The sequence below is a fragment of the Dasypus novemcinctus genome, chromosome 2 (assembly GCF_030445035.2).
Source record: "Dasypus novemcinctus isolate mDasNov1 chromosome 2, mDasNov1.1.hap2, whole genome shotgun sequence".
In the NCBI taxonomy this organism is placed as follows: Eukaryota; Metazoa; Chordata; class Mammalia; order Cingulata; family Dasypodidae; genus Dasypus; species Dasypus novemcinctus.
In genome coordinates, this window is record NC_080674.1 from 67,109,109 (window position 1) to 67,129,965 (window position 20,857).

The window sequence follows — 20,857 nt, forward strand, 5'->3', positions numbered from 1 at the left end:
AATTCCTGAGTCCTAGGTTTTGAAAGTTCACTATTTTTTCCAAAAATATGCTAAGTAATTTTTTCTGTACTTAACCGCTTTTCTTTCCTTAGTAAATATCCCAAGGCTTAATACCTTCAAGAAAGTATATATGGAATAAAAATTGTAATATCTAATAAAAAAGAAATTTAGTAGAAATTAGAGCTATAAAAAGTATGAGTCCTAAGTACTGATTGATTTATTCTTCACTTACTGTTTCAACTTACTTTCTAACTTAAGAATCACTGTTTTTGAAGACTCTTCAAGAAACTTATAAGCAGAACACGTTCAACAGACCTGTTCAAAGAACTCATTCTTATGCTTTAAATACAAGCTTACATCTTTCCTTCTGATCAGCACAATCATTTCTTTTATTCATTTTTTTAAGCCACAAACTTGTCAAAAAAATTTGACAAATTGCACTACCTTAATATTGTGCCCTCTTTTCTAAAATTAGACCATAGAAGTTGGACATAAAGTGACTTTTCACTGTGACATTTACCTTCTCTTCCTAATATTAAATGTATTTATTCGTACCTGAAAGTTTATTCCTAAATTTTTGGTAATGCTGCCACCAGGTGGTGGTAATGCCTCACCCCAAAAATATAAAATGCTGTGTGTGAAAAATCATTTGGTTCATGAATTTTTCAATTTCCTGTCAGAAATTTAACTGAATTGTTAGATCTAAAAACATCAGTTGCCTGTTGTCTTTTTAAAAGCATGGTTTGAATTATCAGCAAGATAATATCTGATGCTTATTCATTTTGTCCTTTCCATTGCCTTATTTTAGAGAAGAGTACTGTTAACTTCTTCCCTATTACCACTCTGCAAATTGAAAAGTATCCCAATGTTACATAAAAAGCATTTCTCTTAGCAATATTAGTTCATGTTACTGTTTTCAAAGTCAATTTCTAGAACAAATGGTCATTCAAAATGCTATGTTCTCATGAGAAATAGTTAAAGATTTAAAAAGCAGTAGTTTCACTTTGGTCAATGTAAATTTTAGCTCCTCTTCAGTGACCTAAGTTGCAAATAGAGAATGTTATTTCTTCTCAAAATTGACATGCAAATCAGTCTCTATCTCATTTATTCTTTCTCTTAACCCCAGCAGAAATATGACACTTTAAATTGATTACTAGTAGATAAATGATTCAAGAATGAATTTTCCTTTAAAATGGTTTTAACACTTTATTGCTATCTATACTAATAATACATATTGAATGCAAATAATGGCTTCTGGTGGTTATAAATCATTCCTGAATTATAAACCAGGGCTATACACTTGACAAACATGCCTTATATAAAGCATAATATTTATGCTTAATACAGAAATTCAGAGCTATGAGGTAAGTACTCTATTGAATGTAATTAAAACATCTTTCTCCTTAAACTTGGCATTTCCCAGGGGAAATTAGCACAATCTTAATGATTAATGAAAGAATACAATAACAAATAGTAATATGAACCTGAGAAAAACATTCTTTAAAAAAAAATCATACATGAACACCATTATATACCTTATAATCACATTTAAGCATAGGTTTAAGCACACTTTGTATTTAGTAATATGCTAAGAACGTGAATTACAAAGTTAAGCAAAATTGGTAAAATAATAATTTACAAGAAAAGCAAGTTCATGTGTTAAACTTGATTCCCTACCCCCTCACCCCACCGCAACTAATTATCTACTAGAGAAAACAGTTTAGGGGCTCACAGGCAAATGCAACATCTTTTTTATTTTTCACAATTACTGAAATCAAATAATTTATAAGTATTATGTGCACAAACTATACATGTAACAGCATTACTTTGTACTTGAAAAATAAAGGATGAAATATATTATTTACACAGTGCTCGTAACACTGATGGGCTTTTTTAATGCTCTATTTTCTAAAAGTTTTGTTATTTTTAAATAAGAATACATATGAAAGGACTGAACCAAAACAGTGCCCCTAAGGCCACATCTTATTAGCAGATATTCATGCCCTTAAGACATTTCAATTAATAAGATTTAGGATTCAACTTCATCCTAAAGTATGAAAAGCATTAAAAAGACATGAAATATCAATCTAGTTGTTTTAAAATATAATAAATCATGTATTTATAAGAGTAACCTTAAAAACTAAAAAACAGTAAAGAGCACAAAAATTTACTAGAACACTGCATAATAAAAGCGATATAAACTTCTTGAATGTTTTCTTTTTTTCCTTCTTTAGACATGGTATTCCTCTGAAATAACTTCAAGGCCTTATTAAGAAGAGCCTTTATCACATTTTATTATTAATATAAATGCACTTATTGTAATAAGCATTTCCTACTGTTTAAACAACTTCTTTTAAGGTAAAGGTAGTTTCCTACTTAGGTCTCTTTTATGTAAAGCCAAGCCTGGCTCTAACTCACTACATATTTACCTATAGTCGCTTACGATGTTTAAAAAGAAACACTACTAAGTACTTTAAATATGTTAAAATGAAGGACCAATTTGGAGCGTTGACCTAGGAAATAATAGTTAAACCTAAGTTCAGTGCTAGAAATGGGTCTTTCCTAAATGAAAATGAAGTAGAACATTTTCTGACTTTCACAGTTGCATTGTTTTTCAATATAGTACTGATCTGACAGTCGATCAGGCCTAGTTGTATAATGTATCCTTTCTTTTACAAAGTGCTTTAGAAGAAAATTTTAATGAAACACTGTATAAAATAATTTTCTAAGTATGTAGCTTATATTTCTTAGCATTAAAGGTATTCAGCTACCCTGAACATAAAAGTAAAGAAGTCCTAGTAGCCAGAGATGTAGCTTAGATTCAATTTCATGAAACCACTATCATTTTTTTGCTACTGAGTATTACCAAAATTTAGTGAAAAGGCAAGTTAAAGAAGCTATGCTTCACAACAGAGGTTCCATTAGGGACTCAGCTGACTGTTCTTATTTTACTCAAAAAATAAACCTCTACTTAACCTTTCTCTATGACACTTGTGCCCCAATATATGGGTCACATATAATCTGAAAAACTTAACAAATTTACCTTTTTAAAAAAATGGAAATTTCAAGAAATCCCTACTTAATCCAATCTAAGTTGCTCAGTCATATATTTAAGTTTCACCATAGAATTTTTAAAGTAATATTGTACTGAATTCCCAATCCAAGATTCCTTTTATATACACACCCTAAAATAACTATCATCTTTGAGATGGAGAATTTCTTACGACATATTGTGTGCAAAATAACTTTTAACCACAAAACTTTAAACAACTGCGACATTTAAAATCAAGCAACATCCAATACACCAGCAGCCACAAGTTGCCGTGAAAGCCAGTCCAACCCTTCATATAGTCCCATCCCACTTCGAGCATCACAGCCCTGAATATACCAGCTACGGCCACAGCACAGTTTATGGAGACTAAGCAGTTCAGTGATTTCTTCTACTGAAAGGGCTCCAGCAACATCCTGAAAAATATATACACATAATAATGTTTGTATGCATCTATTCAAATTATCATTTTTCTGCTTATTATTTTCCTAGAAGTCTACTGATCCCATTCTAAGAGAAGCCTAAACTAAAGTAAAATTCAGATTCACCTTTCAATACTTATTCTGATTAAAAGAAAAAAACTGTTAAAATGATCTAAAAAAAAAATTTCCTTTTATGTTTGAAAGAAGAGCCTTACAATGAGATCAATAAAGGCCATGTGCCCTGAAATATACTGCCTGAGTCATCACTACAAGGCATCAACTTTTTTCACGAGGTATGGGGCACTGAACCGAGGACCTTGTTACGTGGGAAACAGGCACTCAACCACTTGAGCTACATCAGCTCCCCACACTTGAAAAAAAAAAAAATAACATGTGCATAGGGTATAGTAAAGCACGGATATAATGAAGAGTACATTTCTCTCCCACCTCACTCTTCTCTTGCTTCCCCAAAGCAACCACCAGTAAAAATTTTACACTTTTCTAGAAAATTTACATATACATTCATGCAAATAAATTAGCAAATAAAAAAGTCAAACTATTAAAAGCTGATACACTCAGACTTGCTTATGAGTAAAGACATGCAAATAAGTCATACAAATAGGTACATACATATATCTTGCAGGTTTTTGTTTTTTTTTTAACTTGACACACAACTTGAGAGTACATATCTTTCCATTACCAGCACAAGCAGACTATCCACATTCTTTTTAACATCTGAATTGTTTTCCACTGTGTTTATATAGCATAGTTTACTTAACCACGCCTATACTGGACATTTTGATTTAAGTTTTGTGCTATGTACTACTGCAATCACTATATATAAATCACTATAATTTGATAAATTATAAATAGGTTACTGTGATGATTAGGCTATTGTGTCAACTTGGCCAGGTAATTGTGCCCAATTGTTTGGTCAAGCAAGCACTGGGCTAACTGAATACAAGGGCATTTATGGACTTTAGCCACCATTGACTTTACTGCAGTGATAAATCACAGATAGCTGATCAATCAGGGACACTGCCATCAGCAATGAGTGACACTTAACCCAATTAGTTGAATGCCTTAAAAGGGGAAGTGATCCCAGCATTGAGAGAGAATTTCCCAGCTCGTCTTTGGACAGCCAACATCTCCCAGAACTCGTCAAGAACCTTCACTGGACTTCCATAGGAGCCCCTGGTTGCAGCCTGCCTGCAGAACCTGGACTTGTGCATCCCCACGGCTGCATGAGAAACTCTTATAAGACTGCATACTACTGACAGATATCTCTTGTTGATTCTGTTTCCCTAGAGAACCCTGATTAATACCATCACCCTGAAGCAGCTAGAACGGTAGAATGGCCTTTTGAAGACTCAATTACAGCGCCTACTAGGTGGCAATACCTTGCAGGGCTGGGGCAATGTTCTCCAGGAGACTGTGCATGCTCTAAATCTGCATCCACTCTATGGTGCTGTTTCTCCCATAACCAGGATCCATGGGTCCAGGAATCAAGGGCTGGAAATGGGAGTGGCACCACTCACTATTACCCCTAGTGAACCACTAGGAAAATTTTTGCTTCCTGTCCCTGCAACCTCAAACTCTGCTGGCTTACAGGTTTTAGCCCCAAAAGGAAGAGAGTTGTCACCAGGGAACACAATGATTCCACTGAACTGGAAGTTAAAACTGCCACTTGGCCACTTTGGGCTCCTCTTACCTCTGAATCAACAGTCAAAGAAGGGAATTACTGTACTGGCTGTGGTGAATGATCCTGATTATCAAGGGAAAATAGGACTGAATCTACATAATGGGGGTTAAGAAGACAGGAGATCCTCTAGAGCATCTCCTAGTACTGCCATATCCTATAATTAAAGCCAATGGAAAATTGGAACAACCCAATCCAAACAGGGTTAACAATGGCCCAGAATCTTCAGGAATGAAAGTTTAGGTCACTCCACCAGGCAAAGAACCACGGCCAGCTGAAGTGCTTGCTGAAGGTAATAGAAACATGGAATGGATAGTGGAAGAAGGTAATGCTATAAATATGAACTACAACCACGTGACCAGTTACAGAAAAGAGGACTATAATGGTCATGAATCTTTCTTCCTTGTTTCATTATGATGATGACTGGATATGTACACAAAGCGAATTTGTCTTCTTTCCCAAACTTTTCCCTTATCATATAACAAGTTGTATCAGTTTCATGTCATATTTGAGGATGTCAAGTCTGAGAGTGAATATTACCCAAGAACTTTTACCCTATTCTGTATGGAATTAATGCATTTCCAGTAGTAGGCAAGAGAGCTGATCATTGTTAGGCATATATGTATATATGTATACATGTCTGTTACTGTTTTTACTTAGAGACTAAGTACGGTTTAAGGTAATGTGTATGGTTGCCGAATTGACAAGGGGTGGACTATAACGGTTAGGCTAATTTTGTCAACTCGTCCCAGTAATTGTGCCCAGTTGTTTGATCAAGCAAGCACTGGGCTAACTGTAATACAAGTCCACTAATATAGACTTTAGTCACCACTGACTTTACTGCAGTGGTAAATCATAGACAGCTGATTACAATTACATCAATCAGGGAGATTGCCATCAGCAATGAGTGACACTTAACCCAATCAGCTGAATGCCTTAAAAGGGGAAGTGATTCCACCATTGAGAATTTCCCAGCTTGTTTTTGGACAGCCAACATCTCCCAGAACTCATCAAGGACCTTCAATGGACTTTCATAGGAGCCCGTGGTTGCAGCCTTTCTGTGGAACCTGGACTTGTGCATCCCATGCTGCGTGAGAGACTCTTATAAGATCTCATACTATTGACGGATATCTCTTGTTGATTTTGTTTCCCTAGAGAACCCTGACCAATGCAGGTACCTTAGAATATTTGCCTGTAGGATACATTACTAGAGGTAGAACTGCAGCATAAAAAGGTATAAGCATCTAAAATTTTGGCAGGTATCACCAAATTGCCCTCCAAGAAAACTTCACAACCTAATAACTACACCAGCAGTGTATGTGAATCTCTAAGCATTAGTAAACATTTTTTACTTATCAGTTGGATAGGTGGAAATGATATTTAACTTTGGTTTACTTGCTTGTCTTTCCTCAAAAGTATGGCTGAATTTATCATCTCTTAATAGTTTGCTCTTTTTTTTTTTTTTTAATAAAGGGGAGAATTCTTTGTTTTTCATCCTACTCCTCCTGCCTATGACATCAAAGTACTTCTATTTTACTTTAAAGCATCCTCATCCTCCTAGCACTTTAGACTCAAGATCTAGGAATCTTTACACTCAGTTACCAAATTTTATCAAGGATACCTCCAAAAAGTCTCTTCAGTTTGCCTCTGCCTTTGTACTCCTCTAATTCAGAATCTTAACTCTCTAACTCACTTGAATTACTGCCCCAATTTACTTTACCTTCCAATTTCTAGTCCCTTCCCTTCAATCATTCTATATACTAACCCCAGAATTAGAGTCTTAAAACACTGATATGATCTTATCACCTGCTAGTCCAAAAACATTTTGATGGTTCTCCTTTGTTCATAAAATAAAACCTAAATGTCTCAGTCTAGCCCTCTCAGGCCTTCATAATTCTAGAATTTCTTCATCCTACCTGCCCATCACATATAGGTCTGCTTGATGCTCCCTACAAAACACTTGTTTTCTCTACCTGTAATATCCTTTCCTTCACATATTGATTCAACATTCAATAAAATCCTTTTTACAAATTTTGTAAGATACAACCTTTAGAACTAATCTCTCTCTCCTAATTTCCCATAAAACCTGTTACTTAAACCAGTCTTTTTTTGCATTAGAATATCATAATATTTACATAAGTTCAGACATATAGACAGGAGCTTCTGGCAAGCATCAGCTACCTTATTTCTTTCTGTAAACTCCAAGGTTCCCATTACAACATTTTCTACAATGAATGAATTCATTATACGGTGGAACCTTCATAAATACCTACTGAACTGATTCTCTCTGAAAATTTTTCCAGTTACCTTATGACATGGAATGCATTAAACTACTAAAATAAGTATTCTGAAATATAAACATATTACCTGTTTGTTAGCAAAAATCAGGAGAAGAGCATCTCGGAGTTCTTTTTCTATTAACAACTTTGCAAGTTCACTGTGTGCTTCACTAACTCTGTCTCTATGACTGCTATCAACAACAAATACAACAGCTACCAAAAAAATATATACAATTAGTCACTTGTTAAGTTTCAGTAAATGGACCAAATATTTTAATTCTCTCATTATATTATGGTTAGAGTTTGACTATGGTCACTATTTTCACATGAAAGCTACCTAGTATTGTAGGAACATTAGCAATAATGAAAGGACATATTTACTTAATTCTGCCACTAATAACAGGTATAATTTCAAGTAGATCGCATAACTTCAAGATATTTAGTTTCTCCATCTATAACAAGGATTTACAATTGCATACCAAACACAATATTTTTCTCTTACTGAAAACATGCCTCTCATGAGCGTCTACCTACTAATGCTACTTGTTCTTTGAATGCTACTTTGTTTACCAAAAGATAGTCTTTAAAATATATATATATATCTCCATCTTTATCTCTCCATAGTGTTCTTTCTAGGTTAAACCATCTGTAGCACTTTCAACCATTCCTTGTATTCAAGATTACAATTTTCCCCATTAATCACTGGCTTGTATTAAAATTATCAAAAACCCCAGAGTAAAAATTATGATCTAGTCTTCTAAGTGGAAGGTGGGATGAATGTAAGGTTCACATTGAGGTGCACGAGGCAGAAGTGTATAATGGAGCCCAAATATGAGTATCTTAAAAGCTAGGTGGAATATGTGTGGTATAAACACAACTTGGTCAGAAGCTAGCCATTATCAATTCTTTTGCAGCTAATAAACATTTGGGAATGGAAATGAGAGTGGAGCTATTGTGAGATTATAATCGAAAAAATGTATCGTGAACTGAGCAGCAGAACTATATACCACAAATTCAACTCAACACCTCCATGTTGCCAGTGATCATACCCATATGACCACTAATAATACAATTTAAATGTCAAGGGCAGAAGAGGTAAGTAGATCTAAGCTAAATTTGGTTTTTAAGCTATAATAATAGTTTTATCATGAAATAAATCAAAAGTACATCTAGTCTTTCCACCTCAATTTAAAATATATATATAGAGAGAACTAGTGAGCAATATTTAAATGTATAGTCAAGTATTGAATCAATTTTTGAATTTCCAGCTTTGCTAGTTAAGTTGGTGTGCTGAAAAGTGGCATTCTAAAAAGCTGAAAAACTAAAATGTCGTTTTTCAGTCTTACCTTGTGTATTGAGATAATAATGTTTCCACAATGGTCTTAATTTGTGTTTTCCACCTACATCCCAAATAGTAAATTTTAGATTTTTATATTCCACGGTTTCCACATTAAATCCTGTTAATAAAAAAATCCTGTTAATAAAAAAAGGTACTCTTTATATCACACTTATATTTACAATGAATGGTGACACATCAAACATAGGCAACCCCCTAGTTATAGTTGTGATTTACAAGTTATCTGCATATAGCAATATCTACTGTGCACAACCAACTTTATTCCCAGTAAATCTAGAAGGGGAATATATATCTTTAACAATTTCTAAACCTCCACTGTGTTCCTTAGGATCTTGGAGGCAAAGTATTTGCTTGTTCTGCACCACTACCACCTCCATACCCCTAACCCTCACCCTCAGCCAGGGTGTTCAATCTTTACCTTCCTACTGTCCCACAAATATTCTTTTCCTTCTTACTATTCCACCATCCACATTTCAGTCCCACTGTTACTGAATCTTGTTTTGTTTTGCCTAAAATGCTAGTGTCTTAGAACCAGCAATGAGCCATGCCAGATCTGCAGCAACTGACCCAGAGAATTTAGATTTAAGCTAGGGTTTGTCTATAAAATGTCCATTAAAGTAAAAATCAATACTCATACTTACCAATTGTTGGAATGGGCTGCATGAACTCATCCTGTTTTAACTTAAACAAAATAGTAGTTTTTCCAGCACCATCTAATCCTAAGGTAACAACTCGAATTTCCATTTTTGGTCCAATGTGAACTCTATTGTCCTATAATTTTAAATTGTTTTAAATCTTGTTATTTAACAGAGTTAGAAAGTTTAGCATTTATACTTTTCTCTTTATTTATAATGTAACTTCATTGTTTTCCTTATCTCCAATCCATTCATCAACCCATTGTAATCTGAGTTGTATTTCCCAAATCCTCCCTTGAATCTGATCTTCTCAGAAGTAAATACCTCCCCATTGTTAAATCTCTCCTCAGTATAACTGACCACCTCATCTTTTTATAGACTAAAAAATAAACACACACAATTTTCCCAGATTTTCTAGCTCAACAGAATCTTTAAAAATATATATATGCTGTACTAAAAAAACTCAAAATAAGCTAAATATATAAATTAAAAATGAAAATTGCTGCTCACTTCCTGCTGATAGCCATTATTAACAATTTGATATACATCCCTTTATACACTCTTCCTATACTCACATTAGCCAACACACACAAGACAAATACACTTTTAAAAAAATAAATAAAACATACTTATACAATATTTACACTGAAACTAAAATTTCTCTCTCAATAGTATATTATGGAATCCCTTCCTTTCTATACATACAAACCTACCCTTTTCTTTAAATGGCTTCAATATATTCCATGAACCACAATTTAAACAATCCCCACGTAATAGATGTTAAGTCATCCCTGATTTTTTGATATTACAAATAGTGCTGTAATAAACATACTTGTATATATTACTAACTGCATAACCTTTCTGCTTCAATTACCTATAAAATAGCATAAAAATAGTATTAAATTTATATAGGATTCTTACAAAGGATTAATTTAAAAATATGTATAAAAGAATAATTCTTGGCATATGGTAAGTGCTATACAAGTATCAGCAATTGGTGGCGGACTTGGCCCAGTGATTAGGGCGTCCGTCTACCACATGGGAGGTCCACGGTTCAAACCCCGGGCCTCCTTGACCCGTGTGGAGCTGGCCCATGTGTCCAGTGCTGATGCGCGCAAGGAGTGCCCCACCACGCAGGGGTGCCCCCCGCGTAGGGGAGCCCCATGTGCAAGGAGTGCGCCCTGTAAGGAGAGCCACCTAGCGTGACAGAAAGTGCAGCCTGCCAAGGAATGTTGCCGCACACACGGAGAGCTGACACACAAGATGATGCAACAAAAAGAAACACAGATTCCCATGCCACTGACAACAACAGAAGCGGACAAAGAAGACGCAGCAAACAGACACAGAGAACAGGCAACCGGGGTGGGGGGGGAAGGGGAGAGAAATTAAAATTTTAAAAATTAAAAAAAAAACAAAACAAGTATCAGCAATTATTATTTTGTTTCTCCTTTAAACATTAGCTTCTTGGCTTTTATGACCACATTTTCCTGGTTTTCATTCCACCCTTTTGAATGTTCCTTTTCTTCCTTCACATACTCCTTTAATCCACCTTTTAAATGCTGTTATTCTTGAGGACCAGTTTCTCATACTAATTCATTTACTCCCAAGAGTTTCAGTTACAATCTATATGATACTGGATCCCAAATCTATACCTTTAGTCCACTCTTAAGCTTAAGAAATAACTCATTACCTGCTAGATACCTCTATTTGGGTGTTCCATTCCAACACATTCAAAATATACAAAACTAAATTTCATCTTGTGTTCCCTTTCACTTCTTTCCATCTTCCCTAGCACAGGAATATCATCACCATCCAGCTAGCCAGGCATCAATTTTGCCTTCTCTCTTTATTTCACCCTTCATAGCCTATCAGTCATTCAAATACTAGCCATTACCCACCTAATATCTTTAATTCATCTACCTCTTTATATCCCCACTGCAAAAGCCATCATCATGTTTCTCTTGGATCACTTAAACAGCTTTCTGCTGGTCTTGCCTGTCCTCTAGTAACCACTAGAGAATTCTAACCTTCAATCCATTTCCTAAAATAATGATCTTTCCAAAATACAAATCTAATTTTGTCATTTTGCAATGGAAACTCTTCGATGGTAAACCCTTCAATGGTTTCTAGCACTGGTCTTCAAATTCATTCATATTTACCTCAAAGAATTTTGAAAAATTGCACATTCTCTCAAAACTTTTTTGGTTGACATCCCAAATTTTTTATAAGTTTAAAAAACATAGTTTTCTGCATAGTTTAAATACTGATATTTTGAAAATGCAGTTTCACCACTCTTAAAATGTGTCCAATTGAATCCAAATAACAGTGATTTATTACATATCATCAAATTTATGAAAAATATATGAAAGAGTACTTCTATACTGTAGGAAATTTTGTTTTTCCTTTTTTGCTTTGGACTTGTATTTCCATTCTACGCCCTCTATAGAATTTAACTTAAAGGAATTAATATGGAGATTTGTATTTAGAAGACTTTAATTAATCACCCTATTCTCTGTAAAATACTTTTAAAAATGAAAAATTTTTTAATTTCTACCCCCAATAACCTAAGTTTCAAAAATAATTCTTCTGGAATCAGATGTAGCTCAAATGGTTCCCATGTATGAGGTCCTAGGTTCCATCCCAGTTACCTCCTATAAAAAGATAATAATAATTCTGTGTTAAATCATTACAACCAACTCTGTATTAGTGAACCAAAACAGATATATCATCAATTTCAGTAAATATTAATAAATTTAAAACAAAAGTTCATATAAAGTAATGTTACAAGGACTTTAGGTTGAACAAGATGGTGGTATAGGCCACTCCAGGTTTCGAATCCCCACAGAATCTTTGAAAAACTAGCAAAAACTGACAAAGTCATCTTCCTCAAGATGCCGGAGTTAAATGGTTCCTGAAATTAAGCAAGTGCCAAATCAAGAAAGCACATCTTCAAAAACAATAGAGGCCCTTGGTGGCCTCATCTCTAGCCCCTCCCCAGCAGTATGGAGCCAACTTGCATCTGGCACTGTTCCAGAGGGAGCAGAGTAACCCCCTTATGAACATATGTGGTATCTGTATATTGGTGCCAGTTTATCAGAAGCCAGCCTGAAAGACTGAACCAGAAAACTTTTCTCTGGCTCATCCTTCCAGGATGTGCCCTGTAGACAGAAGCAGCTTGCCAACAGTTATAGCAGTATAAGAAACACGTCAATGGGGAAACGGACTTGGCCCAGTGGTTAGGGCATCCGTCTACCACATGGGAGGTCCGCGGTTCAAACCCCGGGCCTCCTTGACCCGTGTGGAGCTGGCCCATGAGCAGTGCTGATGCGCACAAGGAGTGCTCTGCCACGCAGGGGTGTCCCCAGCGTAGGGGAGCCCCACGCTCAAGGAGTGCGCCCCGTAAGAAGAGCCGCCCAGCGCGAAAGAAAGTGCAGCCTGCCCAGGGATGGCGCCGCCCACACTTCCTGTGCCACTGACACAACAGAAGCGGACAAAGAAACAAGAGGCAGCAAATAGACACAGAGAACAGATAACCAGGGGAGGGGGGAATTAAATAAATATATAAATCTTTAAAAAAAAGAAAGAAAGAAAGAAAGAAAGGATGCTGTATTTAAAAAAAAAAAAGAAACACGTCAAAGCAATCTGGGACAAAGGATTATGGCATTAAGACATATAACAGAGCACTTTGGATGGAAGGGAAGGGTGTCAGTTTCATAGAGAGTAGCAGGAATATCTGGATGCCTATAGATAAGGGTATATCTAAGGTCATGAGAAAGAGCACAAACTCAGAAAAGACACAGGACCTTGGACTTCACTTTTGCCTCTAACTCATCTTCTAAATAAGAGGGCTAAACTCTAAAGAAAAGCACCAGCCTGTTCAGAGCCAATTTGAAAAACTGAAAGGTGGAGTTTCTTGGTGTGTTTTTGTATTCTTTTTGCATTGGTTTGTTTGTTTTGTTAGCTCATGGAACTCAAAGAAATCTCTGCCATATCAGTAGCTACATACAAAAAAAAAAGAACATATAGTTGGTAGTCTAAATCCTAGAGTTTACACTTTAAAATGTTAAAATACACAGTATGCAAAAGATTACAAGACAAAAAAAGAAATAGGAAATGATGGAACATCCAAATAAAAATTCAGAAACCATCAACAAAGATGACCAGATCTTGGAAAACTGCAGGACAACTTTAAAAAAAGAACTTCAGCATGTTCAAGGAGATAAAGGAAAACAGAGAAAAACTAAAAGATATCAAAAAGAATCTCCTGGCACACTTGCTGGCCCCTCTTGACCCTCTCCACAAAGTAGGGTGAAACAAGTTTGCACTACTATTGGGGATCCTTGGTCCTGTTTCACAGGAAGCAGACTGGCCGTTGTATGTATATTGGGATGTATGTATGTCAGTGTCAATCAATCAAAAGGAAGTCTGAGGGACTGAGCTGGGTACTTGTCTCATTCTTGCCATCCCCAGTGTTTGTCCTGAGGTGAAGCAGTTTGCAGACAGCTGGTACAAAGTGATAACAATTATGTCAAAGTGGCCTGGTACAAAGGACTACCTGCAATTAAGACACACAAGAAAATATCCAGAAGTAGGTAAAATAATATTTCAAAGGGATTGCAGAGGGTGTTCAATTGAACTCCTGAAAACTATAAATGGGTCAATTCCAAACACTATCAGCAAGCACAAGCCCAGGAAAGGAGCAGGCACCTTAGCTCCATGCAGGCTCAGAAGAGATGTGAATATCAAATTTGTCTTGGGCTGATTCTGATGACCTAACAGACATACAGAACACTTTACCCAAAAGAAATATGCAATGTGGAAGAATGTGGGGGGAAAAACCAACACGTCACCCAAACAGGAAAAGACTACACATTCTTCTCTAGTGCTCATGGATCATTCTCCAGGACAGACTGTAGGGTAGATCACAAAACAAGTCTCAATAAATTAAAAAATATTTAAATCATACAATGTATATTTTCTGACCTCAATGGTATGAAGCTAAAAATCAGTATCAGAGGAAGAAATGGAAAATTCACAAATATGTGGAATTTTTTAAATGTACTTGATCTATTAGAGTAAAAGAAGAAATCACTAAGAAAATTAGAAAATATCTTGAGGCAAATGAAAATGAAAACACAACATACCAAAACTTACAGGATGCAGCAAAGGCAGTGCTGAGAGGGAAATTTATAGTGCTAAATGACCAAGGCAAAACTTACCTCAAAACTAGAGGATCTAGAAAAAGAACAAAAAACTATACCCAAAGCAAGCGGAAGGAAGGAAATAAAAAACTAGAGCAAAGACAAATGAGATAGAAAATAAAAAATGCAATAGAGAGAATCAACAAAACCAAAACTTGGTTCTTTGGAAAGATCAATGAAATTGACATACTTTCAGGTAAACTGAAAAAGAAAAAAGAGAGGATACAAGCAGGTAAAATTAGAAATGAAATGGGAAGCACAACTACCAAGCACAAAGAAATAAAAAGGACAATATGCGGATACTATTGAAGTAGGCTAGTAAGATAGGGAAACAATAGATGGATCTGAAACCTGGCAAGAAGTCCACGTGGACACCAGCAACCGCATAATGGCTGCTGGAAGACCCTCTCCAAGATTCTGCCACTCAGAAGACTTCCTCCAGAAGCCCTGGATATTCCCTAAGGACTTTATCATTGAGCCCTTCTGGGAAACTGATGGGGAAATAAGCAATCAAAACAGTAAACAGCTGGAATTCCTCCCTGCCATTAGCAAAGGGGTGGGATAATTAACAGCTCAAAAGCCAGGCACCAGGCCTGAAACAAGCTTGCTTGCTCTCTTGTGGGTTCTCTTGCCTCTGGACCTAGACTCCAGGTGCCTTCTCCCCAGCTTGAATTACCATGCAACTAAAACCTGGGCATTTATAACCTATAATGGGAAATTATAGCCTGTATCAGCCCTCTTTATCACTTTTCAGCCCCTTCCTCTCTACCTGGGACCCCTGCTTTGTTATTTTTACCATTTGTCTTCCATCCCTACCTGAACAAATTACTGGCCTAACTCACCCGGCATGCTCTTGAAATTCATTTCTGTAGCATACCCAAGAACCTAAACAAAATCCTGTAACACTATGAACTACTGTGCACCAACACATTAGATAACCTAGATGAAATGGATAAATTCCTAGAAACATAGAAACTACCTAAATACTGACTCAAAAAGAAACAGAAGATAAGTAAACCAGTAACTAGTGAAGAGATTAAATTAGTAATCCAAAACCTCCTAACAAATAAAAGTCCAGGACCAGAAAGCTTCAAAGGTGAATTTTACCAAATATTCCAAGAAAAATGAACACCAATTCTGCTCAAACTCTTCCAAAAACTTTGAAGAGGACAGAACATCCCCTCATCCACTTTATGAGATTAACTTCACCCTCATACTAAAGCCAGATAAAGATACTATAAGAAAGAAAATTGGGAAGCAGACTTGGCCCAATGGATAGGGTGTCTGCCTACTACATGGGAGGCCTGCGGTTCAAACTCCAGGCCTCCTTAACCAGTGTGGAGCTGGCCCATGCGCAGTGCTGATGCGTGCAAGGAGTGCTGTGCCACGCAGGGGTGTCCCCCGCATAGGGCAGCAAGGAGTGTACCCGTAAGGAGAGCTGCCAGTGAGAAAGAAAGTGCAGCCTGCCCAGGAATGGCGCCGCAAACATGGAGCTTTGACACAACAAGATGACACAACAAAAAGAAACACAGATTCCTATGCCGCTGACAACAACAGAAGCGGACAAAAGAAGACACAGCAAATAGACACAGAGAACAGACAACCCGGGCGGGGGGGGGGGGGGGGGGAAGGGGAGAGAAATAAATAAATCTTTAAAAAATATATATATATATATAGAAACCTAAATAAATGAAAGGACATTCTGTGTTCATGGACTAGGAAACTAAGTATTTCAAGTTGTAAATTCTACTCAAAGTGATATACAGATTCAATACAATCCCAATCAAAATCCTAACAGTCTTCTATGTAGAAATGGAAAAACCAATTATCAAATTTATATGGAAGGGAGAACTTCAAGGGAAAATGGAAAAGTAGGAGATTCAGGAGTCCACCAAAACAACTATTAAACAGTCAGGAACTGTCTGAAACAATTATTTCTGAAACTCCAGAGGCCAGGAGAACATTGTACAGCATCCAGGGAAAAGCAGGAGTAAGAGGCTGATAAATTACAGTAAAGAGCTGTAAATTACTATCTCCTTACAGCGATCTTTCTTTCTATTTTGCATTGATAAACTTTTTTAAAAATGCTATAATTCATGAATTTCCTAATTTTCTCTTTAAACTTATTACCAGTGAATGTAAATTAATTATTATTTGTCAGAAAACATACCTAAAAATGAAGTACAGTACATTACCTTAGTAAAAGTGACAGGAATACTAGCATCCAGCTGAATGTGATCTGCAACTTCTGTAAACTGTTGCTGCTGTTTCTGCAATGTTTCCAGTAATCTTGTAATTTCTTGTTTTGCCAAGACAACTCTGCAATCATCCTACAGAAGAGAACAAAGCATTTCTCATAATTTTGTTAAAGAAATAAGCTATAAAGAAACTTATATCGGGAAGTGGACTTGGCTCAACGAATAGAGCATCCACCTACCATATAAGAGGTCCACGGTTCAAACCCAGGGCCTCCTTGACCCGTGTGGATCTGGCCCACACGCAATGCTGATGCACACAAGGAGTGCCATGCCACAAAGGGGTGTCCCCTGCATAGGGGTGCCCCATGTGCAAGAAGTGCGCCCCGTAAGGAGAGCCGCCCAGCATGAAAGAAAGTTCAGCATGAACGAAAGTGGCAACTGTACACACGGAGAGCTGATGCAACAAGATGATGCACAAAAAGAGACACAGATTCCTGGTGTCACTGACAAAAATAGAAGCAGACACAGAAGAACACACAGCGAATGGAAACAGAGAACAGACAACTGGGGTGGAGGGGGGGAGGGGAAAGGGAGAGAAATAAACAAAAATAAATCTTTGAAAAAAAAGGAAAGAAACTTATATCACCAAAACTTAATAAAAGCCCATTTAACATTACAGTAATCAAAGTTAACTTCAATGTAAATCTGACTAGGAGAATAATACCTAGTTATTAATAACTTAAAGACCGATCAGCAGATAAGAGGGTAAACAGAATCAAACTACATGTGATTACATGAATTTCACAAATACAAAGTAAAAGAAGACATTATATAATGATTCATACTATATTATTCCATTGTTATTAATTTCCAAAGAGGCAAAAATAAAATATGCTTTAGAAGTCAGGATGATGATTTACTCTTGACTGGAGTACGAGAGGGGCTTCTAGGAAGCTGATAATGTTTCTGGGTGCTGGTTACACAGTAATGCCCAATCGGAAACATTCATGCAACACAACCATTAGCAGTATCTCAGTAAAGATAAAATAAACTTCAGTTTATCTGGAATTCCTGGGACAATAATTATACTTACATTCCCACTCATAAAAGCAGATCAGAAACACATGAGTAGGACATTTTGCTCTTGAATCTAATATGTTTACAAAACAATCATGCATACTGTACTGGATTCCCATAGATTACCCCATGACTAACACCATATTCTTATGGAACATTTGTTACAAAAGATGAAAGAACATTGCCAAAATATTACTGCTGCAGCCGTGGACAAAGTAAATTTATTAATATGGTAGCAGTGGAAGAACATGTAACATCGATATAAAGATAGTGGTTACCAGAGATTCTGAGGGGAAGGGGAAGGAATAATAGGTAGAACATAGGGCATTTTTATGGCATTGAAATTAAGTGTGGAACCACAAGGTAAACTATAGACCTTAATTAGAAGCAATGTTTCAATATTTATTCATCAATTATAACAAATGTATCACACAATTGTAAGAAGTTATTAATAGGGGAAGATGTAGGAGGGGAAGGCAGTGGGGTATATGGGAATCCCTTATATTTCCAATGTTACTTTTCTGTAATCTAAAACTTTACAAATAAAGTTTATTATATTTAAAACATAAAACAAAAACAAAGGAAGTAACCAAAGTCCCTATCAACCAATGAATGAATAAATAAAATGTGGTATATACCAAAAAATAAAATAATAAAAATTACTGCTATAGTCCATATCTTACATTTGCTATATTTTTCCCACAAACTACCCTATAATTAACACCATTTACTAGTATTGTATATTTGTTACACATCATGAGAGAATGTTCTCATATTTGTCCTGTTACCCACAGTCCATCATCCACCATAGGGATCACTGTGTTATACAGTCCCATGCCTTGTACAATCCATTTAAGTATACACTCAGTGGCTCTCCTGTTCATCATAAGAGTTGTGCTGTCATCACCTCAGTCAATTTTAGAACGTTTTCATGACTCTAGAAGGAAAAATCCCATATCCTGTTATAATCCCCTACTGAACTGATACAGTATCTTCTTTGCCATTGCTGCAAAAATATTACAAATCATTTAACTATAGTCCATAAATTACATTAGTTGTGTTTTTTCCATGTGTGATGGTTAGGCTACTGTGTCAACTTGGCCAGGTAATTGTGCCCAGTTGTTTGGTCAAGCAAGCACTGGGCTAACTGTAATACAAGTCCACTAATACGGACTTTAGTCACCACTGACTTTACTGCAGTGGTAAATCATAGATAGCTGATTACAATGACATCAATCAGGGAGATTGCCATCAGCAATGAGTAACGCTTTATCCAATCAGCTGAATGCCTTAAAAGGGAAAGTGATTCCAGTATTGAGTGAGAATTTCCCAGCTCATCTTTGGACAGCCAGTGTCTCCCAGAACTCATCAAGAACCTTCATGGGACTTTCATTAGAGCCCTTGGTTGCAGCCTGCCTGTGAAACCTGGACTTGTGCATCCCCACGGTCATGTGTGAGACTCATTAAATCGCATACTATTGACAGATATCTCTTGTTGATTCTGTTTCCCTAGAGAACACGAATACACCATGTATCACCATATTCTTAACACCTTGTAATAAACACATTCTTATATTTGTACTATTAACCATAATCCTCATCCATTACCAAAATCACTATTATACAGTCCCTAGACTATCCTCTAGCTTCCTTTCAATTGACATTTATATCCTAGACTACTCCTTTCAGCCACGATCACATTTATAAATCAGCACTGTTAGTTTTACTCACTGTAATTTGTTACAATAAATTCTATTCATTTCCATACATTTACAATCAACCTTATTAAAAATTCTACACAATTTAGCATTAGTTCCCCCTTCTCAACCCACATTCTATCTCCTAGGAATCTATACTCTCAAGTTGACCTCATAAGTTTACTTATCATATTTAGTTCATATAAGTGAGCCCATACAATATTTGCCCTTTTCTATCTTGCTTTCCACACAACATAATATCCTCAAGGTTCATCCATGTTCTCATATGCATCCCAGCTTCATTTCTTCTTACAGCTGAAGAGTAAGGTATATATGTATTATACTACATTTTGTTTATCCATCCTTCGGTTGATGGACACCTGGGTGGTTTCCATCTTTTAGCAATTGTCAATAATGTGCAAATGTCTGGTACCTGCTTACAGTTCTTCTGAATATAGTCCTAGTAGCGGGACTGCCATATCATACAGCAGATCTATATTTAGCTTCCTGAGGAACCAACAAACTGTCTTATAGCAGCTGCACCATTCCACATTTTCACCAACAGTGAAGGAGTACTCCTATTTCTCCATATCCTCTCCAGTACTTGCATTTTTTTTTTTAATAATGGCTATTCTGTAAGGCATGAAATGATATCTCAATGTAGTTTTAATCTGCATTTCCCTAATATCATTCATGTGCTTTTTGGCCATTTGTATCTCCTCTTCGAAAAATATCTATTGAAGTATTTTGCCCATTTTTAATTAGGTTGTCTTTTTGTATTTTCCTTAAACTTTTTATTTTGAAATAATTTCAAACCTACAAGGAAGGTGCAAAAATATTAATAATATAAAACCCATACAGAGAATTCCAATACACCCCCCCAACCAGATTCACAAATCCAACAATTTTAACATTTTGTGGCATTTGTTCTACCTTTCTATATATTCATCTGTCAATTCATCTATCAATTTTCTAAGTTATTTGTGAGTACATTGTATATATCATGGTCCTTGAACATATAATACTTCATGTACATTTCTTAAGAACAAGGATATTATATAACCAGGTTAATTAGAGGTATGAAGTTTGAGAACTTCAACACTGACATAAAGCTTATAGTCTCTATTCCAGTTTTTCATATCCCAGTAATATCCTTCTGGACATTATGTGGGCTTTCTAGCCTCCATTATTAGATCAAGTCCAGGACCATGTATTGCACTTAATTACCATTGCTTTTTTAAAA

The 20,857-nt window shown here is 36.1% G+C and overlaps 1 protein-coding gene across 2 annotated transcripts in view; it reads right to left on the reverse strand.

Annotated features, from left to right (window-relative positions):
• Positions 1-1,186: 1,186 nt before the first annotated feature.
• TRIM23 (tripartite motif containing 23) overlaps positions 1,187-20,857 on the reverse strand; it is a 52,210-nt gene continuing 32,539 nt past the window's right edge. For both annotated transcript variants that reach the window (XM_058309325.2, XM_071208312.1), the window contains 5 exons: positions 16,838-16,972; positions 9,448-9,577; positions 8,796-8,906; positions 7,538-7,662; positions 1,187-3,465 (listed from right to left, as the gene is read on the reverse strand). In XM_058309325.2, the coding sequence (XP_058165308.1) occupies positions 3,286-3,465; positions 7,538-7,662; positions 8,796-8,906; positions 9,448-9,577; positions 16,838-16,972 (681 nt within the window). In that variant the 3' untranslated portion in view covers positions 1,187-3,285. The remainder of the gene's footprint in view (positions 3,466-7,537; positions 7,663-8,795; positions 8,907-9,447; positions 9,578-16,837; positions 16,973-20,857) is intronic.